Source organism: Watersipora subatra, chromosome 7, assembly GCF_963576615.1.
Source record: "Watersipora subatra chromosome 7, tzWatSuba1.1, whole genome shotgun sequence".
Taxonomy (NCBI): domain Eukaryota; kingdom Metazoa; phylum Bryozoa; class Gymnolaemata; order Cheilostomatida; family Watersiporidae; genus Watersipora; species Watersipora subatra.
This window is the reverse complement of record NC_088714.1, coordinates 18,977,280-19,000,809: the sequence shown is the minus strand read 5'-3', so window position 1 is coordinate 19,000,809 and position 23,530 is coordinate 18,977,280. Positions and strand designations below refer to the sequence as shown.

At 33.4% G+C, this 23,530-nt stretch overlaps 1 protein-coding gene, 1 long non-coding RNA gene and 1 other non-coding gene across 3 annotated transcripts; all 3 read left to right on the top strand.

Moving 5' to 3' along the window:
- The first annotated feature begins 6,065 nt into the window (after positions 1 to 6,065).
- LOC137399392 (uncharacterized) lies at positions 6,066 to 7,853 on the top strand. The gene is made up of 3 exons (XR_010979155.1): positions 6,066 to 6,092; positions 6,871 to 6,935; positions 7,755 to 7,853. It is a non-coding gene; the product is annotated as an uncharacterized lncRNA (long non-coding RNA).
- A 778-nt stretch (positions 7,854 to 8,631) lies between these two features.
- LOC137399389 (chorion peroxidase-like) lies at positions 8,632 to 20,471 on the top strand. The gene is made up of 14 exons (XM_068085480.1): positions 8,632 to 8,789; positions 9,550 to 9,729; positions 10,501 to 10,713; positions 11,605 to 11,826; positions 12,389 to 12,492; positions 13,445 to 13,587; positions 14,510 to 14,649; positions 15,373 to 15,443; positions 16,014 to 16,108; positions 17,213 to 17,337; positions 18,056 to 18,187; positions 18,439 to 18,538; positions 19,229 to 19,356; positions 19,841 to 20,471. Exons 1-14 carry the CDS (start codon positions 8,741 to 8,743, stop codon positions 20,149 to 20,151), a joined length of 2,013 nt encoding a protein of 670 aa, XP_067941581.1. The 5' UTR covers positions 8,632 to 8,740; the 3' UTR covers positions 20,152 to 20,471.
- A 1,075-nt stretch (positions 20,472 to 21,546) lies between these two features.
- LOC137401261 (small nucleolar RNA U3) lies at positions 21,547 to 21,763 on the top strand. Its single transcript, XR_010979308.1, has one exon. It is a non-coding gene; the product is annotated as a small nucleolar RNA U3 (small nucleolar RNA).
- Positions 21,764 to 23,530: the final 1,767 nt, after the last annotated feature.

Below are 23,530 nucleotides of genomic sequence, written 5' to 3'. Positions count from 1 at the left end.
ATATAACAAAAAAGGAAGATGACAAGCTGCACACGTGTTGCTACACTGTGTATACTTTTGTTTTATATAGCTAAAAGTAGATATATCTAAAGACATCAAGGATTAACTACAACAAGCTCATATAAAAATGTCTCATATGTTTATCAACTCGTTATCGCCTAGAATTATTTCTATGAAAAGAATAAAGACTTTGTCTATTTTTTGATTTTTTGTGTGAAACAGAACTTTTTTTGCTTCAGCCTTATAAATTCAAGTTTCGTTGCCAAGACTTCTGTGTCAAAAGGTTAGAGCTTGTTTATTTCCTGAAAAGCGGCTGTAGAGAGATGTTTTAGCGTAGTTGGTCAACACAGCCAAGTATAAATAGAATTAGGATGGCTCAACTTACACAGAAATTTAAACAGTTAAAAAATTGCAATATCAAATTTGCCAGTGCTAAAAGTAAAAAGGAACCATGTAAAAGGTTCATATTTGATCGTTGATAGCTATTACTATAGTAACCCAATTTAAATTAGCATCATGAGTCAGAATTACAAGAAAGCTTGAAAGGAGTAAAAGAATAAACTTTTCACAATCACAGAAAAAATCACTCCATTAGTGCAAAAGAATATTCAACTCTGACCTACATGCTTGGCAATATTTCAGTCATCAATATACAAACTGAACATCAATTATAATTCACCAATTAGATATGATGTAATACCAAAACTATGCGAAACTTTTATTACTCTGTAGCTAATTCAAAAAACACAAAAAAATCTTTATTATATTGAGAGCCTTCTCCATCCACCTGGCCACTGGTAGAGCCTGAGAATCTTGCTGGACTTAGCTTCATAGCCCATAACGATAACATTAAATACTATGGAATAATTGTATACATAGTTATTCTCTGTGCGCTATTGGCACACCTGATGATTTCCACAGTAAATGAGACTGCCAGGGCACTAGTCAGTAATAATACAGTGAGTATGAAGAGTATGCCATACTCACTGTCACTCAGTAGCTGTTAGTAGATAAGTTGTGTTGTTAATGTCTAGCAAGATTACCAGATGAGCTCACAGTCTATGCTAAAATATTTTTGAGGTCGTGCTTACTCAAACAACTGTTGAACTGAATTGCTGTTTTTAAGGAAATTAAATGCCGATATCTATGCTGTCATTATAGCTATAGTTATCTACTCAATGTATGCTGTCAATATAGCTATACTTATCTACCCAATATATGCTGTCAATATAGCTATAGTTATCTACCCAATGTATGCTGTCAATATAGCTATAGTTATCTACCCAATGTATGCTGTAAATATAGCTATAGTTATCTACCCAGTGTATGCTGTCAATATAGCTATAGCTATCTACCCAATGTATGCTGTCAATGTAGCTATAGTTAACTACCCAATGTATGCTGTCAATATAGCTATAGTTATCTACCCAATGTATGCTGTCAATATAGCTATTAATAGTTATCTACCCAATGTATGCTGTCAATATAGCTATAGTTATCTACCCAATGTATGCTGTCAATATAGCTATAGCTATCTACCCAATGTATGCTGTCAATGTAGCTATAGTTATCTACCCAATGTATGCTGTCAATATAGCTATAGTTATCTACCCAATGTATGCTGTCAATATAGCTATAGTTATCTACCCAATATATGTTGTCAATATAGCTATAGTTATCTACCCAATGGTTAATAAGTGGTTATGGGTTAATAAACATTGGCAGCATCTATAATCACTGCTAATGCAAAAATTCTGCTGAAGGCATGTCACATGAGAAAAAACTTGCAAAAAAATGGTGAGAGCAGAAATTTGATTGATTACAAAGTTTGGCATAAACAATACAAGGCAAAAAAATTATTAATCCAGTACTTGTATTATATTGACAGCAAAAGAAACTAAGAAAGATGGAAAATACAAATAGACCTCTAACAGTTAGTAGTTTAAAAAAAACTGCAGCCAGCACTGCAGAAAACCTGTGACAAAGCAGCAAAACCTAAAAAAAAACATTCCTGAAATCTAGAATGAAAAAAATTGAATGTTTCTGATTGGGAATGCAAATTGCGCATAGAGTAAAAAGTTATTATGTAATAGTTTACTGTTTATAATTTTTATTTAAAAAGCATTCCTTTATTGCACAAAAACATATTGAGCTACTACAAACCTAGAGACAGCTAATTTGCCACATGCTTGTAGATATCACTAATTAGATGATGGCCTTTATGTTTTATGGCTTTAGCTAGGAGCAGTGGCTAGGTTTGTTATTAATTAAGCACTTTCTGTCTAATAAAATATGGCCGACCCTAGATTATGTTTGCCAGGCTAGCCAGTTATTCTCATTAGCTTATAAATGTGCAAGTTATCAAAACCATGTATTTCTAACGCCTGATCTGTACCAAATATTCTAGCAAAATTAGCATATTTGAATTAGAAATTCTAGCATATACTAGCAAAATTATTCAAGAGTTTCAACAGCGGAGACAAGTCTAAAATGCATTCTCTAATTTCTTAGAATGTTACATTTATTTACGGTATAAATGAATTTACACCATTGCAGTGATGCAAATGTAAATAACAATCTATAGGAATCAGCTGAGATTATTGGGTTTATCATGTTGTTTGAATGATGTATATGCACACAAGGTTTGTAGGGGAGTGCTACACACCATTGAATTCATTGCATAAAAGTTTAGTTAAGACTAGATTATAGTTGTAAAACAATGTGCTAAAAGGTTTGAATATATTTAGGAATTTGGGTATTTCTATAGTTTTGGTTCTGCTTACTTCCTTTTCACTTTATTTCAGCTTTTTTTAACAATTCCGAATGAATTTTTACTGTACAAGTTCAAGAAAATAATGACATTGATAGCGTATCTTGATGTTATTTAAGCTTTTGGCTTGTACATAATCAAGTATCTAATACTATCCGACTTGCAATACTTCCCAAGTCTTCAAGTAATCATGTTTCTGGTCTCACATCAGCATCTCACGTCAGCATCTCACGTCAGCATCATGCTTTATTTTGGAACTTTTTTTGTCTTGGGATAAGCTTAAATTAATTTTTGATGAAAGTCAGCAAATAAGTATTGAAGTCTCCATAAGCACGATAACTTTTTTATGTAATAGCACACTCTTTTTGGCTGTTTGGTTTACATCGTTGTGGTAATACTATCATTATTAATATTCACAAGTAACCTAACAGACTCAACTCAACCATGCACGTTGCCTTTGCAATGTTGATCAAAAGAGTTAGTGACTAAGCTTATCCTGCCAGATAGCTTAGGCTCCAAAACTATGACTATTCGCTATGCTTAATCTAGGCTCAAATCAAAGCTGCCTAATTTACTGCATCTTGTCAAAATTTATTTGCTAAGCATGTTTTGCAGGTATGGTTTTTAATAAATATGCTGACACCAAAACCGATTTAAAGGCGTTGCTTCAACTCAGCTAAAATAAGTTTGTTGTAAGACGCAAATGGGTTGTAAAAACAGCTTTGCCCCAGTCATTGACACAATACCAGTAAAATGCTACGTACTATGTTTGTTAATTTTTAACGCCCTTATTGGCTGCACATACCAAAAAGTTATTTCATCAAATCTCGCGGTGGCACCAAAAGAACAGGCATGAAAAAGTGGCTGCGCATTTTGTTCTCTCAAATAATCAGTTAGAAATATCCTTAAAACGATAAACACTGAACAACTAATTACTGAGTTGCAGCCATGACTTATTCTTTTTTAATCTTATTGGTTAAAAAGGGTGACCCATTTTGTATGGTATAAGTTTGAGTTGGTTTGATGTGAAGTCTTTGTAAAAATGTATTTCCAATCATAAACAGAAGAGAAGCTGTTCCGACTCCCGACTTTCTCGGGGATGAAGCAACTCCAATAAATAATCCTGGTCTAAACACACATTGATGCTAGCTAGAGTGGTATGCTGGTCTATGAACAAAGTCAGGGCCATTACTAAGGATTATTTTAGTTATTTCTATTTTTGAAAATGTTTACTGTATCTTTCTTCTTCTATATATACATGTATAAATCTCAAAATCCATCATTTAGTCTATATAACTATAGCTATTAGAATCTAGGAATGAAAGATCCGCTTTGTTCTTGATTTGATCTCAGAACCTCCTGTTCACCAGGCAATAACCTAACCAATTAAGTTACGTGAGATGCAATGGATTTATTAGGTAGTACGAGTCTTTATCTTAGTTAAAATATGCATACCACTTTGCATTATGTAACATCACCGAAGCTTGCTCTCACGGCTCTTATTAGTAAGTTTACCAATACGGATAGTAGCTGACACAAAATTAGTCATTAGCATTGTAGCCGGCTAATAGCAGGCAGCTACATCACCTGCCACTGTTTATAACCTGTTTTTTAATACCCAAGCAATGGCGGGTGTATGGTTCTGCTTGTCTCTATTAAATTTCCTAAATTGATAGTGCACTTCACAATCTAGACACCCTGTATGATTCACTGCTCCCGCCCAGAACAGAATGCCAGATGATCTGTAGATCTTATGTGGTCTCTGGGTCTTGTGTGGTCTGCCTGACTTGCCATAGTGTTATACATTTAATCAGGTGTGCTTGAAGTCATTTTTCTGTCAGCCTTTGAGCCAACAACATATAGTTTTTCAGCTCTGTTTTTCTATGCTGATTCTTTCTTTTACTCGTTTTAAGTTTCATCATTACAGCAATTTCATATACATAAATGATCAATAATTAACCAGAAGGGGTGTCACATACTATTTAGCAATCTTCTGGATGTGTTATTAAGATAAATGTTATATTTTTTACTTTATGTGTTTTATTTTATATGTTACCAATGGCTTCGCAGATGACCAACTATATAATTAACATACTTTCAATAACCTTTTATTAACAATCAAGTTATCATTTTATTGTAGTTTAACGGTATTGACAAGCATAAATAATAAATTTGAATATAATATACACTATGCCTCAACACCTTTATGTGACAATATAACTACGAACCAGGGGATCCGTTACACTAGGAGTTTGGCTAATCATTACTATAATAAGAACTGCGTTCACCTGTCCGTCTGTCTAGCAGAAAGTTGAATCATACAGGAATTCAACCTACAACACCTAACTTGCTAGTTTAAGACTACTATAACTACACCAATCAACCACATTCAGGCATTATGGAACAATTGTGCAAGTAGTTATTCTCTGAGCACACAGCCAGGGTACTAGTTGTGGTAAAGGGTACTAGCAGTGATAAAGGGTACTAGTTGTGGTAAAGGGTACTAGCAGTGATAAAGGGTACTAGCAGTGATATAGGGTACTAGTAGTGATGTAGGGTACTAGTAGTGCTTGCATCAAGTGTGACACAAATCGCTGTCTAACCAGCTTTCTATTCAGAATTAAATATTTGCTACAGCATTTTATTCGCTAGTACTGTTACTACTCAACTAAATGAAATAATGTTATGAGTACCAAAAACTCGCACAACTTACATGCAGACTTTATTGACAAAGCCCAAGACCATGAAGCAAAATCCATTTCGAAATTGATAATACACTAGCTGTTTTACCTTTCCTATGAATTCTGATAGCAACATATATTCTTATTATGACATTTTTGGCTCGCAGCCCTTTATGCAGATAATTCATTTTTAGTGGCAAACACGCTGGGATGAGGAAAGCGTGGCCTCCAGACATTTGATTGAGATTAATGCCTTTTCTGCTTAAAAAGTTTAATTACAGATTTCCTTGTAAGCGCGCAGGGCGTAGCTACACTCCCAACAGAGAAGTTCCACATGTACCTCTCCCTCATTCCTTTTTTTTCATTATTAGGTTTAAAGTTTAATATGATATAAAAGTTAAATTTCATATGCTTCAAACAGAACTGATTATATTGCTGAACAATGGCTGCAGTAAACTACTATTGGTAAACATCTGTGACCCAGGATTCGCTCCACCCCTTGCTGTGGTATTAGAAGCAGAGCCTTCATTTCCTCAACTTTGAGTATATATATTGCACCAATTGGTGTGGTGGAGAGTAACAGTTGAGCTGGTTGTCATGATAAGGGGATACATGGCGCACAATATGCTCTCTATAACTCTGTAAGTATAGTTCAACTTTACTTATTTTTGCTTACTGATTAAAATGATTTCAATGGTTTGGTGCGCATTACAAAAGTACATCAACTTTTTTTTTTTAACCTCGCAGTCTTCCGCCTAATATTTATTTTCAGGCGAGAAAGGTATTCTAAACACTATATGTGAAACTATTAATTTGATTTTGATGGCTAACTGTTGCCCTTTTTTGAAGCAATGACATTCAATGCAGTGAAAACTTGGTAACGAATAGTTAAAACTTCAAGGACTAATTTGTAATTAGTAGTACCGTTCTATAAAGATGATTTTATTTAATTCTTTTCTAAAAGATAATAGCAGCTGAATATAAACCTGCAGACGAGGAAAAGCTAGTAACTGCATATTTGTGAGTTATACGTCTCATAGAGCAACTAAACCCTGTCAGAAAATTGCTGATGACTATCATTTCAACTTGTGGTTTGAACAAACGGCATAATATCTCTAACAATTATTTGGAAAATATCATCACTCACTGCCTCAACAATCTTCAACCTACTGTCTGTTCTCTTTACAGAGATATGTATTTGAAACGCAATATGTCAAACAATTTATTTGATTTTAGTAGCTAACCGTTGCCCCTTTTTGTTTTGTTTTATGAGGCTTGTATGGGGTAATTTGAAAGATACTTCTATTTAAAATGAAACTATTGTTAACAAAGTAATATATATATACACTATATGCATTAATTTTCTGCCATAAGTTAGCTGGTATATTTTTGATCACCACAAGTGTATGTATTTTAAAGGCTGCTCTTTATTGGAGGACTGGCAGGAGTCTCAGGACAAACCATCAATGCCAACATACTTTCCAGTAAGTTCTTTCTTTTATTAAACAGCAATTGTATCTTATCGCCTATTACTTTGTAAATATGTTTCTTAAATGAAGATACATTGATCTCTGCTGAGCCCACACACTACCATCATTCGAGAAATGAAAAAAGATTGAATTTTGCAAACAAAAATTAGCAATATCAGGCAACATTGACCTTTAGCCTTTTGAGTGCAGGTTTTATACTTTTACACTGTAACACTAACAATCTCATGATAGGTATATTGAACAATACCAACTTGCTGTAATAAGTCTGTGGGTAATTTGTAAAATATTCAATACCCTGTTACTGCCAGCAGTTACCACCATTCTGAAAATACTTTTGTTTTTGTATTCAATTAATTCGATAAAATATTAATATTGCTAAAAACTAACAATCAACAATTAGCAACTAAAAACTAGCCATTTGCAACCAACAACTAGCAACTATCAACAAACAACTAGCGGCTAACAATTAACAACTAGTAACTACTAATTGACAACTAATATCAACCGAAAAGTCGGGAGCGATAAAATTTAAAAATTGAATATGCTTTTGACAGTAAAGGCATGTCTAAAAGACCTTGTCAATTAACGACATTAAAAACAGCGCATCTACAAACTAAAAATGCTAAGCAGTAGCTTTTGAACCAAATTACTACTTGGTGTGCTAGAAATCCTCAGTAGAGCTTTATTTTAACTTTTTATACATCTTGTATTACTCGAGTCAACTGCTTAGCATTCTTTTAAATTGTTTGTTACACACATACAACTTATAACCTTTGACACTTGCCAACATGTGCCTTTTTGTCATATGTGCAGCTGCTGATGCTGAACTAGCGCAAGATGCAAGTGAAAACAATTTTCTTGATCAGTTCAGTGACACTTCACCAACTGAACCACAACCATCTCCAACACCACCACCACCATCACAAATGTAAGCTGCTAAACCTATGCCCTTTCTTGATCCAAATCAATTCACTTATATATGCCATGGTTATTAGGATGAAACATGGTTTTTTGTTTTACGCTGCATCATCTTTATTTGGGCTAAGATGCAAAGAAAGAGAAGCCAACCCTTAATATCAAATAGCTACAACATGAAACCTGCTCAGTGTACTTCTCAACTCAACAAAAGCAACTGTAGCTTGAGATGATTAGATAAACAACACTATGTTTGTTCAATTACCATCTTTACAAAACAATCTTGCCTTAAACAATTAAAGTCTATTAAAATAGAGAATTCACAGTATTTAGAACAAATTGGAGTAATTTCGTTTTTTTTACTAGTGAAGCATTTTTCTGCTAATTTTTGTTTTACATTTTATTTTTATCAGACGAGCAGGTGAACCAGGTGCACCAGGTTTTGATGGAGCTTCAACACAATCATCCATAAGAGGTATCCCCTTTAGTACATGTACGTATATTCATATTTATTTATCCCCTCAGACCATACTTTCTATACTTTTAAACCTCATGACAATGTTTTGCGGATCACTGTTAATTTTTACATAAAAGCCAGTTTAGTTACAGCGTGTAAGATCTAAAATATTTTTACAACAAAAATAATAAAAATTCTTTAACAAATTTACCAACATTGAACGTTTAACATTGAATTTACATTATAAATATAGCATGCTTATATAAATAGGTTATGAACTTCATGTATCTTATTGTGTTGTACAGCAACAGTAACAACACCTGGGCCGTGTGTGTATGATGATGACAACAATGCACCATGTACTTCACGATTCCGAGAACCTAACGGTAGATGCACCAATACACAAAGACCAAGAAAGACATGGGGAATGGCAATGTCACCGTACTCCAGAATCCTTCCACCTAGATATGAGGATGGTAAATATCATCGAGTTACATTTTCAGCTTTAGAAAAACTATAGAATTAAATGAGACCAATAGTTTAAATGTTATCATACTCATATTGCCTATGAAACAGCTCGATGCCTCTAACCTGTTCTTTACATTTCCTAAGACTTGAAAACTTTATTCAGCAAATATCTCTTTTTGTTGGATAGCACAAGGTATTTGCTGTCAAAGTTTACAAATATGCATTAAGCAGTCATTTGTGAAGTTATATTTTGCTTGTAAACAGAAAATGAAATGCTATAGATAAATGAAGTTTAGAGCACTCATAGATGACAGTCCTAGTAATCGCTGATACTCTTTGTTTATTATATAAGCTATTTCTAAGGCTATAGCAAGTTAATTCTGGGTTGCATTACTGTCTTTTGAGATGATGATCACGTTGCTGTAACTAATCAATTTTACCAAAGCAGAACTTCTAGAGCAATGATTCTTTGCTATATATTTTACCTGACGTCTTCTTGGTTGACCTCATTTACACTTTGAATTTTACTTTAAATAAGGAACTTTCTGGTAAAACAGACATAAAATAAAAAACTGAAAACTTAAAAAATTATGGGGCCCATTTTTGCTGATTTTCATGTTGCATAATGATACTTGCTTTTAGTTCTTTGGTTTCTAAAAGTATTTGCACTTTCTCAAGTCTAATTTAATAAAAATTTACATAACGCATAGCTTGTTCGTTAGATTTGCTTGCTCGGACAACTATGTAAGTTTATTTACCATGCTACAGATTTGCAACAGAGACGAGTCACTGAATTCACAACAAACACTCCTCTCAGATCTCCTCGAGAAGTTTCTACTACTGTCACTACTACGAATGTCGTACTTAACTTTGAAGGAGTCAGCTCTCACGTCATGCAGTGGGGACAGTTCATTGCGCATGAGTTCACCCAGCTTACCCTAGCAGACCGTAAGCAAGCTATGTACCCGTTTGCTAAACATAGTATTTGTAAGAGTGAGACTTCGTCTGTTCATGATTTATGTCAGCGGATCAGCAGAATTAGTAACTCATACTGTTAGTGGAGTGGCAGCTGTTAGCAACAATTTATTATTTTGGTAAATATATTGATATATACATAGTTATGTATTCTCTAAGTAAGGCTGTAGATGCACAGCTAAATATTAAAGAAATCAAAAGTGTAGTAGCTTTTTTCTGGTGTTAAGCAAAGTTTTTCTGCCCTGTTTTATAAATATGGAAAGATTAAAGCGAATGTAGTAGATGTTGGAGTAGACAAACATAACGCATCCTTGAGTTACATCGGTAGAGAAACATTTACGGAACTATCTTTCTGTCAATGCTAGATGTTGCAACACTGCTAGCTCATTTTAAAATAATTAGGTTCCAAAAACATCAAAACCATTATTCCATGTGTGATTTACCTGATAACTTTTGAAAATTGTGACATAAAAACTTTTTTATAACTTTTTAACAGTGTCAAATTTTTTTATCAAATTCATTAAGATACCATAGTGATAAAAATAAAAGATTTTTTATTATTAATAATTTAAAAACAAGGGAGATATACAAGTACCTGTAATACAATTAATTTTTGCTTATATGTAAAGTTTGTCTTCTGACTTTGTTAAAAACGCTTGATGAAGTTTAATGTTATTTTGTTTAATGATAAAATAATTTCATAGATTCTGCTCCTTTGAATAATATTTTGTTAATTTGCTGTAGGCAATGCAGCCTGCTGCCCAGATCAGATATTTGAAGCAGCATTTGGGCAACCAGGCACTCGTGCCGAGCTGGAAGAAGTTAGACAACTAGTAGCCCGAGAAAGAGGGAATGTCTGTCAGCAGATTGAGCTACAGGATGATCCTGTATATGGAAAAGATATCTGTATCAATCATATACGTTCTGGTGCAGCTCCTCTTCATGACTGCGTTTCAGGTCAGTTGAAAAGCACAGGTTTCTTCCGTCTTAATATTTTTATTAGTGCATTACACTTCATCATTGTGTGTGCTGCACGTTTGTGAGTGCAAGTGTGTGTGTACATATGCGTGCTTGTGTGTGTGAATATGCGTGCTTGTGTGTGTGTGCATGTGCGGGTGTGCGTGTGTGCATGTGCGAGTTTGCATGTGCACGTGCGCACATGTGTGTGCATGTGTGCATGTGCGTGCTTGTGTGTATGTGTGCGCATGTGCGAGTGTGCGAGTGTGCATGTGCACATATGTGTGTGCAGGTGCGTGTGTGTGTGTACGTGCATGTTTGCGTGTGCGTGTGCATGTTTGTATCTGTCTACCTGTTAGTCTGCATAAACAGTGTTTTAAATTATGCGCTGATTTCATTCGATCTTCATACATATATGCTCTTTGCCTTTTGGCGGTGCGCTAAAACATTTGCTTGTACAACTACTTCTGATTCTTAAGAATTAGTGTCTGAGGAATCTACCTGCAAACTAGCTGTATGAAAATAAAAAAGTTCCTGGGCATGATCAGGCTTACAGCTAGTGATTTATAACTTTTATGTAATTATCATCCAATAATAAGAATATTCAAAACTTCTGATACTATCTGCTTTGCTTTTGGCTTAAAACTTAAAGTTTTTGCTGTTTAAAAAAACCTAAATATTGTTTTTTTATATTCAACTCATTTTTAAATGTTTAATATGCCCTATCATACAAAGGAATAAATAAAATTGTAGTTTCTAGAGGCAGATTGTAGATTTTTTGCTGTTTTGCTAATTTTCTGGTGATGCTTTGTATATTGATATCTTTTAAACTGCTGCAACCACGGAATTTAAAAATATTGTTCGTCAACTATAAATTGTCAATATTTTTAGGTCCGAGAGAGCAAATGAATGCTATTACTCACGTCTTTGATGCGTCCAATGTTTACGGCAGCTCTCTGGAAGAGCAGCAAGCGCTGAGAGCACCCAGTGGAGGTAGAATGGCGACTCAAACAGTCAATGGTGCCACACTTCCTCCTCCTGACACAGCTAACTGCCCAGCTTCTGCTGCTAGATGTCCGTTTGCAGGTGGAGACAACAGAATCAACACAACACGTGAGTTCAACTATTTTTATTATAAATGAAACCTTTTGAGTAACTGCTACCAGGTTGTCAAATGAATTTAATTAAGACATTTTATTTGATTATTTATTTGCATGGTTAAAAAAGTTAGTAGAGAAATAAGAAAACCTTTCTGTTAAACGCTGTAAAACAGAATTCAAAAGCCCCTCACAACAAGAAAATCAAGGCGATATAAAAAAATGAACAAATCAATATGTGCAAATCAAGAAAAAGCATGATTTCACATAATTTCGAATGTTGCTAGAATGTTATTTGCTTGCCACTGATAGATCTGCTGTTGTGCATTGTTAGCTATTTATAGGAACAAAGTGCTACTGAAGTGACATCAACATTTCATAACATTGTTTAAATTTCGAAAGTACATAGAGCTACATTTCCATTACACCCCATAGAAAAAATGTACGACTACTTGGTCTTTGACTTTTCACGGCAGCTCAAGGCTATTCATTGACTACTGTGGCATAGCAGCATGTTTATAGTTGTTTAAAACTACATGTAGTTGAAGGCACATAATTGAATATTTGATGTTTTACAGCAAACCTGGTTTCTGTCCACACATCGTTTATTATTAAACACAACCAGATTGCTGACAGACTAGCGGCTCTGAACTCCAACTGGGATAATGAGCGGCTCTTCCAGGTATGATAAATCCTAACATTGTGAACACTATGAGCACTTTGAGAAAGATTGTAGAAAAACCTTCATCTAGTTTCTTATGCCACTAATTTTTCAAATAAAACTAATCTTTGAATAAAGAAAGTTCTGCAAGTCTTGAATATCTATTAAATATAAATTCTTAGAATTTTATCCTTACACCAGGTTTTTGATGGATTTAATATAATTATTTTTTCATAAATAGTTTTATATGTAAATGACAGTTCTTTATAGATTTAGTATAATAAAAATTTGATTGCAAATAAGCTATATCTTTTTTTACAAATTTTGCGTTCAAGGTACAACTAATAGTCATAATGATAAAACTGGTAATATAATAGATAAGTTAGACAAGTCTTAAAGTAATAATTGCATAAAGGTACAATCTCATAACAAATATTAAAAACTGCCACAATTACATAAACAATATTTTCTTTAAAAGCTTTTGAGTTTATGATGAGAATAGCGCCAAACATTTATGTTTTGGAAGTACATAGAATGTACCAAGATTCAATATTCAAGGCTGCTTTCTTACCAGAAACACTTGTTTTTATACATTGAATTGTAGCTTCATCATAAATAATCCTTCTTTGACAATAATAAAAGCCTTCTTTACCTTTAAAGTACAATTAAGCCACTTCAAACATTCTCATTTTGTGATAATACTGTTTTGCATAATGTTAGCTGACAGATTTATACATATTAATACATACTTTTTTTTGTAAATATACAGTAACCATTTGTGTCTCAGCCAAAGTGTTTAATATATTACTATATAAATAGTAGCTGAACAAAAAGGGTGCAGGTGATTCGGGTGAAGATTTTCTGCTTTGATGTTATTTTATTGTGTAGAAAGTATATATAATTGTGTATAATATAGCTGTGCTATAATTGTTTACATTTTTAATCTAAATGTAGCAAATGTCAATATTAATAGGAAACAAGAAGAATCATCGCTGCCATACAGTCAAACATTCATTTCTATGAGTGGCTGCCGATTGTTCTTGGAAATTCCATCATCAGCAAATACAGACTACAGAGTTATGACGGTCATGACCCAAATGTGAATCCAGCCATCTAGTATGTATTTCTATTAGTATTTAGTTCTATTCAGATAAAATTCGCTAACTACTGAACTTTTATATACGAAAGTGTAGGTGTGAATTTCAATTGAGATGTTATAAGTAAAAATACTTGGGTTACCATATCAAAATACTGGAATTCTTAAAAAAAGTTTAAAACCTTTTACCAAAGGGTTTTTAGATGAAAAAAATTATAGTTTGTCAATATATTTATTTAAGTTATTATAATTTATGTAATTATAAAATTTTTTATAGCTAACCAATAAAACTTTCACTTAAATATTTTGCATTGAGAACCTAAACATTCACCTTTCCTAGTAGTAAAATCTTCTGCATCGGATTTAAATGTGTAGTTTTCTTTGATGTTTCCAATAGTTTAAATGATAATACTATATAAAAACTAATATTCAGTACTCGCCATAAAAAATGGCCAGAATATTCTCAAAAAATGGCATTGTTTACTGCAACAGAGCATTCAAATTTTCTTATATATTTTTCATTAAATTTTTACCTAATGTCAATCCATAAAGCCTATATCATATGATATCAACAATGTTGGATGCTAAAGGCTAGTTTTGAATTTAAAAATCTAATTCCAGCTATAGAAATTTATTGTAAATTCTGTTTATACATTTTTTTACCTAGTGCCTTTTTATTATAATCGGAAAGTTAATTCTTTAAAAAAAAAAGTTTATTGCGCTCCATTTTTATGGCGTTTGTTAGCTTGTAATTGCTACTATGAGAATTAGTGCTCCAACTCACTCTGATGTGCAGGTAAAAATCAAGAGCAGATGTAAACATGAGATCTGATACAGAGACTTCTGGGTAGCACTTTAATAGTCTGTCTATAAGAATCTCTTTATTACTGTTCTGTAACTCTATCAGGGTTTACTTCAAGAAAAACTAAATTTGTTTTACAGTAACGAGCTGGCTGCAGCTGCCTTCAGATTTGGTCACTCTTTAATCAACGGTCGGTTCACCTTGGAGAAGGACAGCGGAGCATCTGTTACCGCTGATCTGCGAACAAGTTTTAATGACTTTAACACTATCTATAATGATGGTAAGTGTCTTGTATTGAAAGATTATGGATGTGTTTTAATTAAAACACTGCAATATATCACCAACCAGTCAACATCTTCTACTTTTTAATCAATCTTTTAATTTTATCAGAAAGGATTTCCATTTTTTACCATTTTGATCGTATTTGATGTTTGCCGTGATCACATAGCCAGGATGTTTCTAGATTAAAATCAACAAAACTTGATCACTTTTAAAAGGCTCATATTAAGCGAAAGTGTGATTGTGGCATCTAAAAATGCAAAAAGATTGACAAACATGTAATAGAAAAACGTAACACTGCAACTTGATCATAATAGCTGATACCAACTATAGCAATGATAGAAGCTGATGACGTCATTTTTGATGTATTTTTCTTCTGAGTGTATTAACCGAGATGAACTTTTGTCGCTTTTAATATTGAAACATTCAGGCAATCAGACCATGTCAGACATCAAAAACAATTGCAAATGATAGAAAAGTACTGACATTTTCTGATAAAAATCTGCTGATTTTTTGTGTGCAAGTTCATCGTTAAATTTTAGTTGTATCACAAGTACCCAAAGCTACTATCTCAAAGTTAATAGAAGGTTTTCAACATGAGTAATGTACAGATGATCTGCTCAGCAACAAATGTCATGCTGAGCCCGGTAACAGCCTGATAAGAGTTGTTGATTCAGCAAATACCAGAGTTCACTGTACTGACAAGTATTCTAATAACTTACAGGTACAAAGCAATGTGTTAGAGGACTGAGTACTGATGTTCCATGGAAGGTAGACAAGAACTTTCCTGGACCTGTAAGTGGTATCAGCTAATTTGCTATTCTTATTACATGAATGTATGTATTTCTTTTAGATATTGGCGCAGGTTATCCTTATATTTTGTATTGATTTTGCTGATCAACCACTAGTTAAATGTATTTGTTACATGTGTATGCTATGTATCATTTGTCAATTATAAGTTACATATATTTGCTTGCATATGTTGTACTCATGTTATTGTGAGAAGCTCTACTTTCATCAGCCGTGCATGATTTCCTAATCACACAGAGCTTGTAATAGAATATTGGAGAAGGGGAAAGTACCCTAATTTAGTAATACTTACCAATGATATCAACTTATAATTGATCATTTTAGAGTTTTATTGCCAAGGACTAAATGCCAAGCGCTAATTGCTGAATACTTATTGCCAAATGCTAATTGTTATTTGCAAGTTGCTAGATGAGAGCGGTAAACTTAAATTTTAATAAATAGATAGTACTTTCACTTCTCACAGAAAAAACAAATAAATATGTTATAGCAGTTTATTTTGTTAAATTTCATCTTTTAAGTTATATAAAGTCTCAACCTTTTACTTGCATATTTTAGATGAGAGACTTCCTGTTCAATCAAATGAGTGACATTGTATCTCTGAACATCAACCGTGGCCGTGACCACGGGCTAAACTCCTATGTTGACTACAGGTTAGTCTTCTATAGACACAAATCTATGACAAGAAGCGTGTGAAAATGGCATATAGTCACAATAAGAGTTTTATTACCTATTGTAAAGACATTATTATAATTGACATATTTATTCTTTTCTATTCAAGCTTGAAGTTTTTTATTGAGTTTCAAACTGCAACAGAAATATGAAGAGTTAGCTGTTGTTATACATAAGTATATACAAAGTATTTAGGAAGCTTTATGCATACAACGGATAGTGAAAGAAGCTTTGAGTATTTGTAATATGTAAGACAGATACGAGGTACAGTAACTAGTGATGTAAGTGATCACAGCAGGACAATTATAAGTACCAAATATATAATAATGAACAAGATGTTCTCATTATTGTTTCCAAATTATCTCACGAAGCTGCCTGGTCCCAGTTTTTGAGCTTTGCATATGCATATCTCATAGATTAGCCACCGTTTATTATTGGTGACTCCCGGTGCCGAGTATCTCACAGAGCCAGGGTAGTGACTTTTCGATCACTTTTGAGTTATCTATTTAACCTTACTAGAACTTTGATGTTTCAGTGAACAAACTAGTTTTTAGCAATGGCTAATCAATAATTATTATACCAATAATAATGAAAATAATAATAGTTAGATGGATTGAAGTAGTAGTACGCAGAAGTAGTGACAGTACGAGCTATAGTAGTTCTGTACAGTACCTCTAATACTAGTAGTAGCAGTGTTAAAGTAACACTTGTGCTGAAAGTACCTCTAAGACTGGTAGTGGTACTGTTATTATCAGTAGATTAGTAGTAGTACTGACAGAAGTTGTAGCAGTAGTAGTAGTACTAGTAATGGTGGTAGTAATAGTAGTAGTAGTAACAGTAGTAGTAGTCGTATTAGTAGCTATAGTAGTAGTAGTAGTGTTAATAGTAATAGTAGTAGTAATAGTAGAAGTAGTCGTAGTGGTAGTAGTAGTAGTCATAGTGGTAGTAGTAGCCGTAGTAGTAGTAGCAGTAGTAGCATTGGCAGTTAAATTGATAAATAGTATCAATAATTAAACTGTCATAGTAACTCTACAAAGACACCATATAACAAGATAGACAAACTAGTCAATCAAATATATTTACAGGAAACACTATGGACTCTCTGAACCAAGGAACTTCAATGACCTACTTGCTACTCACCCTTCAGATGTTGTAAATCAACTGAGGAGTATCTATTCAACTGTCGACGATGTTGAGCTCTATATTGCAGGTACAAAAGTACAATACAAAAAGAACACAGTGATTGTGAACATTTTCACAGGATGCAATTGCTTTGCAGCTAGTAAATCTTTAGCAGCCAAACTTGATGATTGCCTTTCTAACGTCTAATTGATTCTAATACCATTTTAGATTTATTTCTTAGAAAACTGGATAGCATAGTTTCACAAAGTTACAACAGACAACAACAAAAAATTGCTAGTGTAAAGATTTTATTTGATGTGGACCAAAATATAATTTTACTTAGCTGTTAATCTAATCTAATCTTTTTAATCTTTACTGATTATTATTTTCTCTTGAATATATTGTACTAATGACTGTAAGGTGAGGTTCAAATGTGTATAAGTAGTGGATAAGGGGAGGCAGAGGAACTACCAATTTATTCGCAGTCTGTTGCTGTATAAGTTATTAAGCGTCAATTAGTTCTTTTGTTTTTAGTTTTCTGACAACAGCTTTGAAAACAAGTTTTGAATTAATGTATAGGTATGGAGAGACAATCACCCTAGTAGAAATTAAATACCTCAAGTGTGTGCTTCTTGCTGTATATTCATATAAATTGTTGCTTTTCTATCGCACTTGACTTTCGACATCATACTCAGTAGCCTTTATAACTGTCTTTGAGTAACGCATTCAGTTTATTGATGTCTATGGGATGTTTTACAGTAGCTTGTAGTTTACTTAAGAAGTCACCCCTGTTTCTTTCTTATAAGGTGTCACAGAGTTCCCAGTACAAGGAGGTCTAATAGGAGAGCTCTTTGCTAATATACTTGGTGATGGATTTAGAAACTCCAGGAAAGGAGACAGATTTTTCTTTGAGAGCTCAGATAGTGGTCTATCTCGAGGTTAGTGTGGTTACCTTCAACTTATTTGAAATGGTCTTTTTTCATTTCATGCTGTTGCTGTGGATAACAGATTATTCCTTTAAAGCTTACACTCATTATTTCTTGTTTTTATAGCTCATTTTTGATAAAAACCTGTCAGATTTTGTAAAAATTGTAGTATATTGTAATAAAAGACTGCATCAATTTTATCATTGTGATCGGCATTGAGGTTTGTGACAGCTATATGGAAAGTTTTTTTGGCCTAATTTTAGCCCAAATTGCTGCCATCAGACGATACTCTTATGCTCAGCTGACGTGTGAGGCTCATGGATTACCGACGATTGTCAACAAACTATTCTTTGGTGATGGAGAGTAAGTACATCTCTCAAACTTAATTCAGTGCTGTAAACACCAACCATGAGTGAGAGTTTAAAAAAGTTAAAATCTAAGAGCATGCAATGACTGGCAGTGAAAGACTGGCAGAATCTAACTGCCCTATTACTAGCTCTCTTTTGTAGCTAATAGAGTAAAACCAGATATAGCTTTTAGCAAAACTAAAAATGAAATGTGCTCTGGAAATGAAATGGTGAATCAAACTGGAGAATACTTAAAAAGGTTATGAAAAAGGATGAAATTCTTTACAATTTTATGGCAAAAAGTAAAGAAAACAAATTAGATTTATATTATATTTTCTATATTAATAATATTAATATCTTTATACCCTAAATAGATTTATACAAATGCTTTTAAAGTTTGTATCTATTTACTGTGTGTTGAACTTTATAGCATATGCCTTAATGAGACGTCGTCTTGCAATGAATACTTACATGATGAATAATGAATGAATACTAACAGATAATTTATGAAAAAACCCATCAGTGATTTTATGTTCTACACAAGTAGAACTGTTTAGTTGACTAGCTATTTACATGTATTAATAAATATAAATAGATTTCTTTTTACAAATTCTTAATTGCGAAACTTTGTGATTCAAATGAGTAACTAAAGCTCCAATATATAATTATTTCACCATTCTCTGAAAACTCTCTATTTGATTTTTAGCAATGGAGCCCGAACAGTCAGCTGTGCAAGTTTCCCAGAACTTGATCTTGATCTCTGGCGTGATGGAGGAGATGTGCCTCCACCTGATTGCCATTGGTCAACTTATAGCACAACTTCATGTTGCCGTGGTACGTAGTAACACATAAATAATTAATATCTCAGTAGCTCTTAATGTTTGTATTACATCATCAATAAACAATAATAATAACTTTTGAACTGATTCTTATTGTCGGTCTTTTGTTGTTTTTCGTCTTGCTTTAGGTCTAAATTTATTTAAGTTGGGTGATTACAAATACTATGATCATCTGCTATATGTAAAAGTGCATAACAGGGTGATAGTAGAAAACATATTTTAGTAAAAACTTAAAATTGCTTCTTAAAAATTTGTTACATTTTACATTATTTTTTTAAAGAATTGTGGTAATCTTGCATTACCATTTAAGGTTTTGCATATAACATCAATTACTTTTAAGTTCAAGCCAAATGTATCTCATTTTATGCATTTTAAAGTAATAAGAAGATCGCTATAGCTTCTCGTTTATAAAACAGGGAAAAGTACTTTTCTTTTATTACTATGTTTACCAATTACAGAGAACTTTTGCTCTCTTGCAGGTCGTCGCACCATCTATAGAAGATGTGTTGGTCAAAGTAGAAGTTGCAGATGCTCAGGTCCAACTCGCTTAACAGAGCGATGTAGAAGCTCAGGTGGTTACTACTCGTGCAACTCTCCAACCCCTCCTACAAGGAGTCCGACCTATCGACCACCTCGCACAACTCGACGACGACCAACTTACCCATCTCGACGAACGACTCAACGACGACCAACTTACCCACCTCGACGAACCACCACACGACGACAAACTTATCCTTCAAGAAGAACGCCACCTCCAAGGCGTCCAACTTGGCCATCAGTATACAAGTAAAGCTCTTTTGGTAGCTAGTAGGCTATAAACAGGGAGTGGACACGTTATATGAACTTTTAGATCAACACATTTCAGTTTGAATGTTTGAAATGTTTTTTTAAAACTGGTTAGTATTGGCTTTTGTTATGTTATTGTTAATAAGCAAACCAAAGTTTTGTTAATTGTTGAACAGTAAATGATTAAGTTTAGTTGGATTTAAGCTGCCAACATTGTTAAATCATCATATCTAATGACATTGATAGCCATAACTGTTATATTGGGTTTGGTTTACAGTACTAGGCATATGTTACAATATGAATAAATCACTGCCATAAAAATTACATCAATATTTCTAGATTTACAGGTGTTTCTGCTCTGTCTTTTTCAACTTGCTGAACAGCCTAAAAACAACAATCCCACTTAAAACATTTTATAGAATCATCCTTAGCAAAAAAGATGACCTTAGAATATCGATATTTATTTCACATATTTTAGTATTTTAGAACTATGATAAAAACAAATACTTGTGTATTAAAGGTTAAACTTGCTTCACTGCTGATCACGTAAAAAGTATTGCAAAATATTTTCAATGACTGTCTTTTATTCAATTATGTGAAGTTAGTTAGTCAAGTTAAAAACACATTGGGTTCTGTAATTTTCAATAAAAAGTTATCACTTTACTTACAGCAGCTGGCCTTGGCTTTAGCTTCCTAATAAGTTCTTTTTAGCACAAATACCTTACATGCCAATTATCAGCTCTCTAAGTGCAATCATCTTTATTTCCGTAAAAAAACAAGCCACCATAAAAACTCACAAAACACCAAAAAATACATAGCTACACTGTTTAGGTTGAATTGAAGCATTCAAAAGTAAACAAAAGGTTTACAATTTTGCAAACATTTTTTTTTATTCCTGCTGGTCACTTACCAGTAAGAAGAAGTAAGAACAAAAGATCTTGTGGCCCGGTCACTCCGTATATATAGCTTTTACGTCATGTGACGTTCTAATCCAGGGTCTTGTGAGTCCGGCATAGCCTTGGAGCTTATAATATGCATAGAAGCATATATAACCAACATATTTTTAAAAAATAAATGTTAAACTTACATACATAAAACTTCTTTAACTTAAACATTTTTTGTAAATTTGTTAAATAGACCATCACTCAACTTCCTATCAAAGAAAATGGCATTAGTCTGCTGAAGACTTATCTCCCTTGCTTTTTAGCTTTTATTTAATCTTTGGTCATGAAATTGAAATAATAAATATTTGTTGTGAAAGCATTATGTTTAGAATTTTTTGACAAATTGTTTTATTGCCTAGTGTCTGTAATATTCTGATTCTTCTGTAATCAATTTTGACACTAGATTGAACTATTTAGTTTAAATTAGTTATAATTGCTCCATTTCTAAGGAAGGTAAGATCATACTCTTAGGGATCATTTCTATAGTATGAATCGCAAGGATCTCAACATCATGTTGTGTCCTAACCCGAACCACGATGAGGAGGAACAATGCTAGTTCCTGAGCGTGAAGCGAGCTTTGAGTGTCATTCACTGTATTGACTGCTCACTGCTATTGAAGATCGTTTCTCTAGCTCTTTTGTTAGAGGATGGAACTAGCATATTCTGAGTGGTTTTGTAACAAGTTAATATAAACATGGCATTAATTACAAGCAGCATACAATTCTTGTTATGCAACCTTACAAATATACTTACTGACACTTAACGATGTGAATAGATGGACTTAGCATATTCTGTGTGGTTTTGCAAGATGGCTAAAACCAATGATTCAAAAGAAAAATACCACTGCTTATTTGTTGAATTGATCTGTGTTTATTACTCAAACACATGGCCACACATGTGTGTTTAAACTCCATATGAATGGCATTAAAAAATCCTTTCAAGTATTCATATAAATTTTTTTTTGAGCGAGAGCATTTTTATTTTACAAAAAGCTCTAATAATGTATCAGTTCTAATGTATGCAAGACTCAGGATTACCACAGGAGGATTACCTCTATTAGTTTCACCGAAAGGCGCACCTCTTTTTATTACCGATCAATGTCATACATAGTTAACAAACATTTAATTCTCACGCTTACTTCACAATAACTTGTCATGTTAAGGGAGACATTGGTAACCGTCTCAAGTTTTCTGATCCTGCAGATATTCATTTATTGTTTAAAACTCCATATAAACAAAACATAAAACTTTTAAAAGGCATCATGTAGAGGTGGAACGAGACACGAGACGTCTCGAGTATCGACCTGTCTCGTCTCGTATCGGTCTCGTCTCGAGTTAACTATTGCCAAACTCGAGACAGGAAATAGAAATAAAGCGCCTGCGCACGGTCGTTAAAACATGGCTTCTTGCGGTAGCAACAACTCCATATATTGTAACGGATTGCGGGCAGCTGCCTTTAAAGTTATACCCGATCCGTTACTACCTGTTGCTATTGATGATGTTGGCCACTGAGTCTAATCATGTAGTCCGGACAACGGCCCTGTTATATTTTAGTTCGGTCTGTGTTCTTAAAACAGATACCGGGTCGTATCTAATTACTCTTCGGATAATTCAATCTAATAAATTGGATAACTTTTGCGGGAAAAATGTCTGTATTTTATCGTATCGTGTCTAAACACCAACTGACCTTTATAAAATTCGGGCCTCTTTTACGTATATACTACCAATCGTGGGTAAAACTTGCCCGGACACGGAGAAACGAACGAAAGGCCGTGTCGACCATAGTCCGTGTTCGGTTAACAATGACGTTTTGTTAACTCAAAATAAGAATATACATGTGCATGTATACAGTAATTAATATAATTTCATGAGTACAATTTAAACATAATTCACATACTACATTTAATACATAAACAAAACTTAACATTAATGAAACGATAAGAATGAAAGTGTTATCGTGTGTTCTTTTAGTTGCGGTATTTCTTTGTAGAGCGACGGCTATCGGTTTCATTACACATTACATTAAAAAGTAAGAACTATTCAATAGATGGTAAAAATATACATGTACAAAGCAATATGTTTATAATAATTATGATCAATCAAGCTCAAAATTCTTAGAATATATAACTTCGGTATTTTAGAGCTGTTTGTGTCACTTTTGTTTACAAAAACTACATGCATATCACTATAATAATTAAAATGTTGTATTTAAATCGTTTACACCAGGTGAAAATTCAATTTAAAAATAGATTTATTAATTTATATATACCGAGTAGCTAGTACTTGTGTAGTGAAATCATCACCAAATGCTCATTATTTTACTGTCTCGTGTCTCGAGTCTCGAATTTTCACAAGACAGTGTCTCGAGTCTCGTCTCGAACTTAAAAAACCTGTCTCGTTCCACCTCTAGCATCATGTCTGCACTTTAAGATTTAGATGG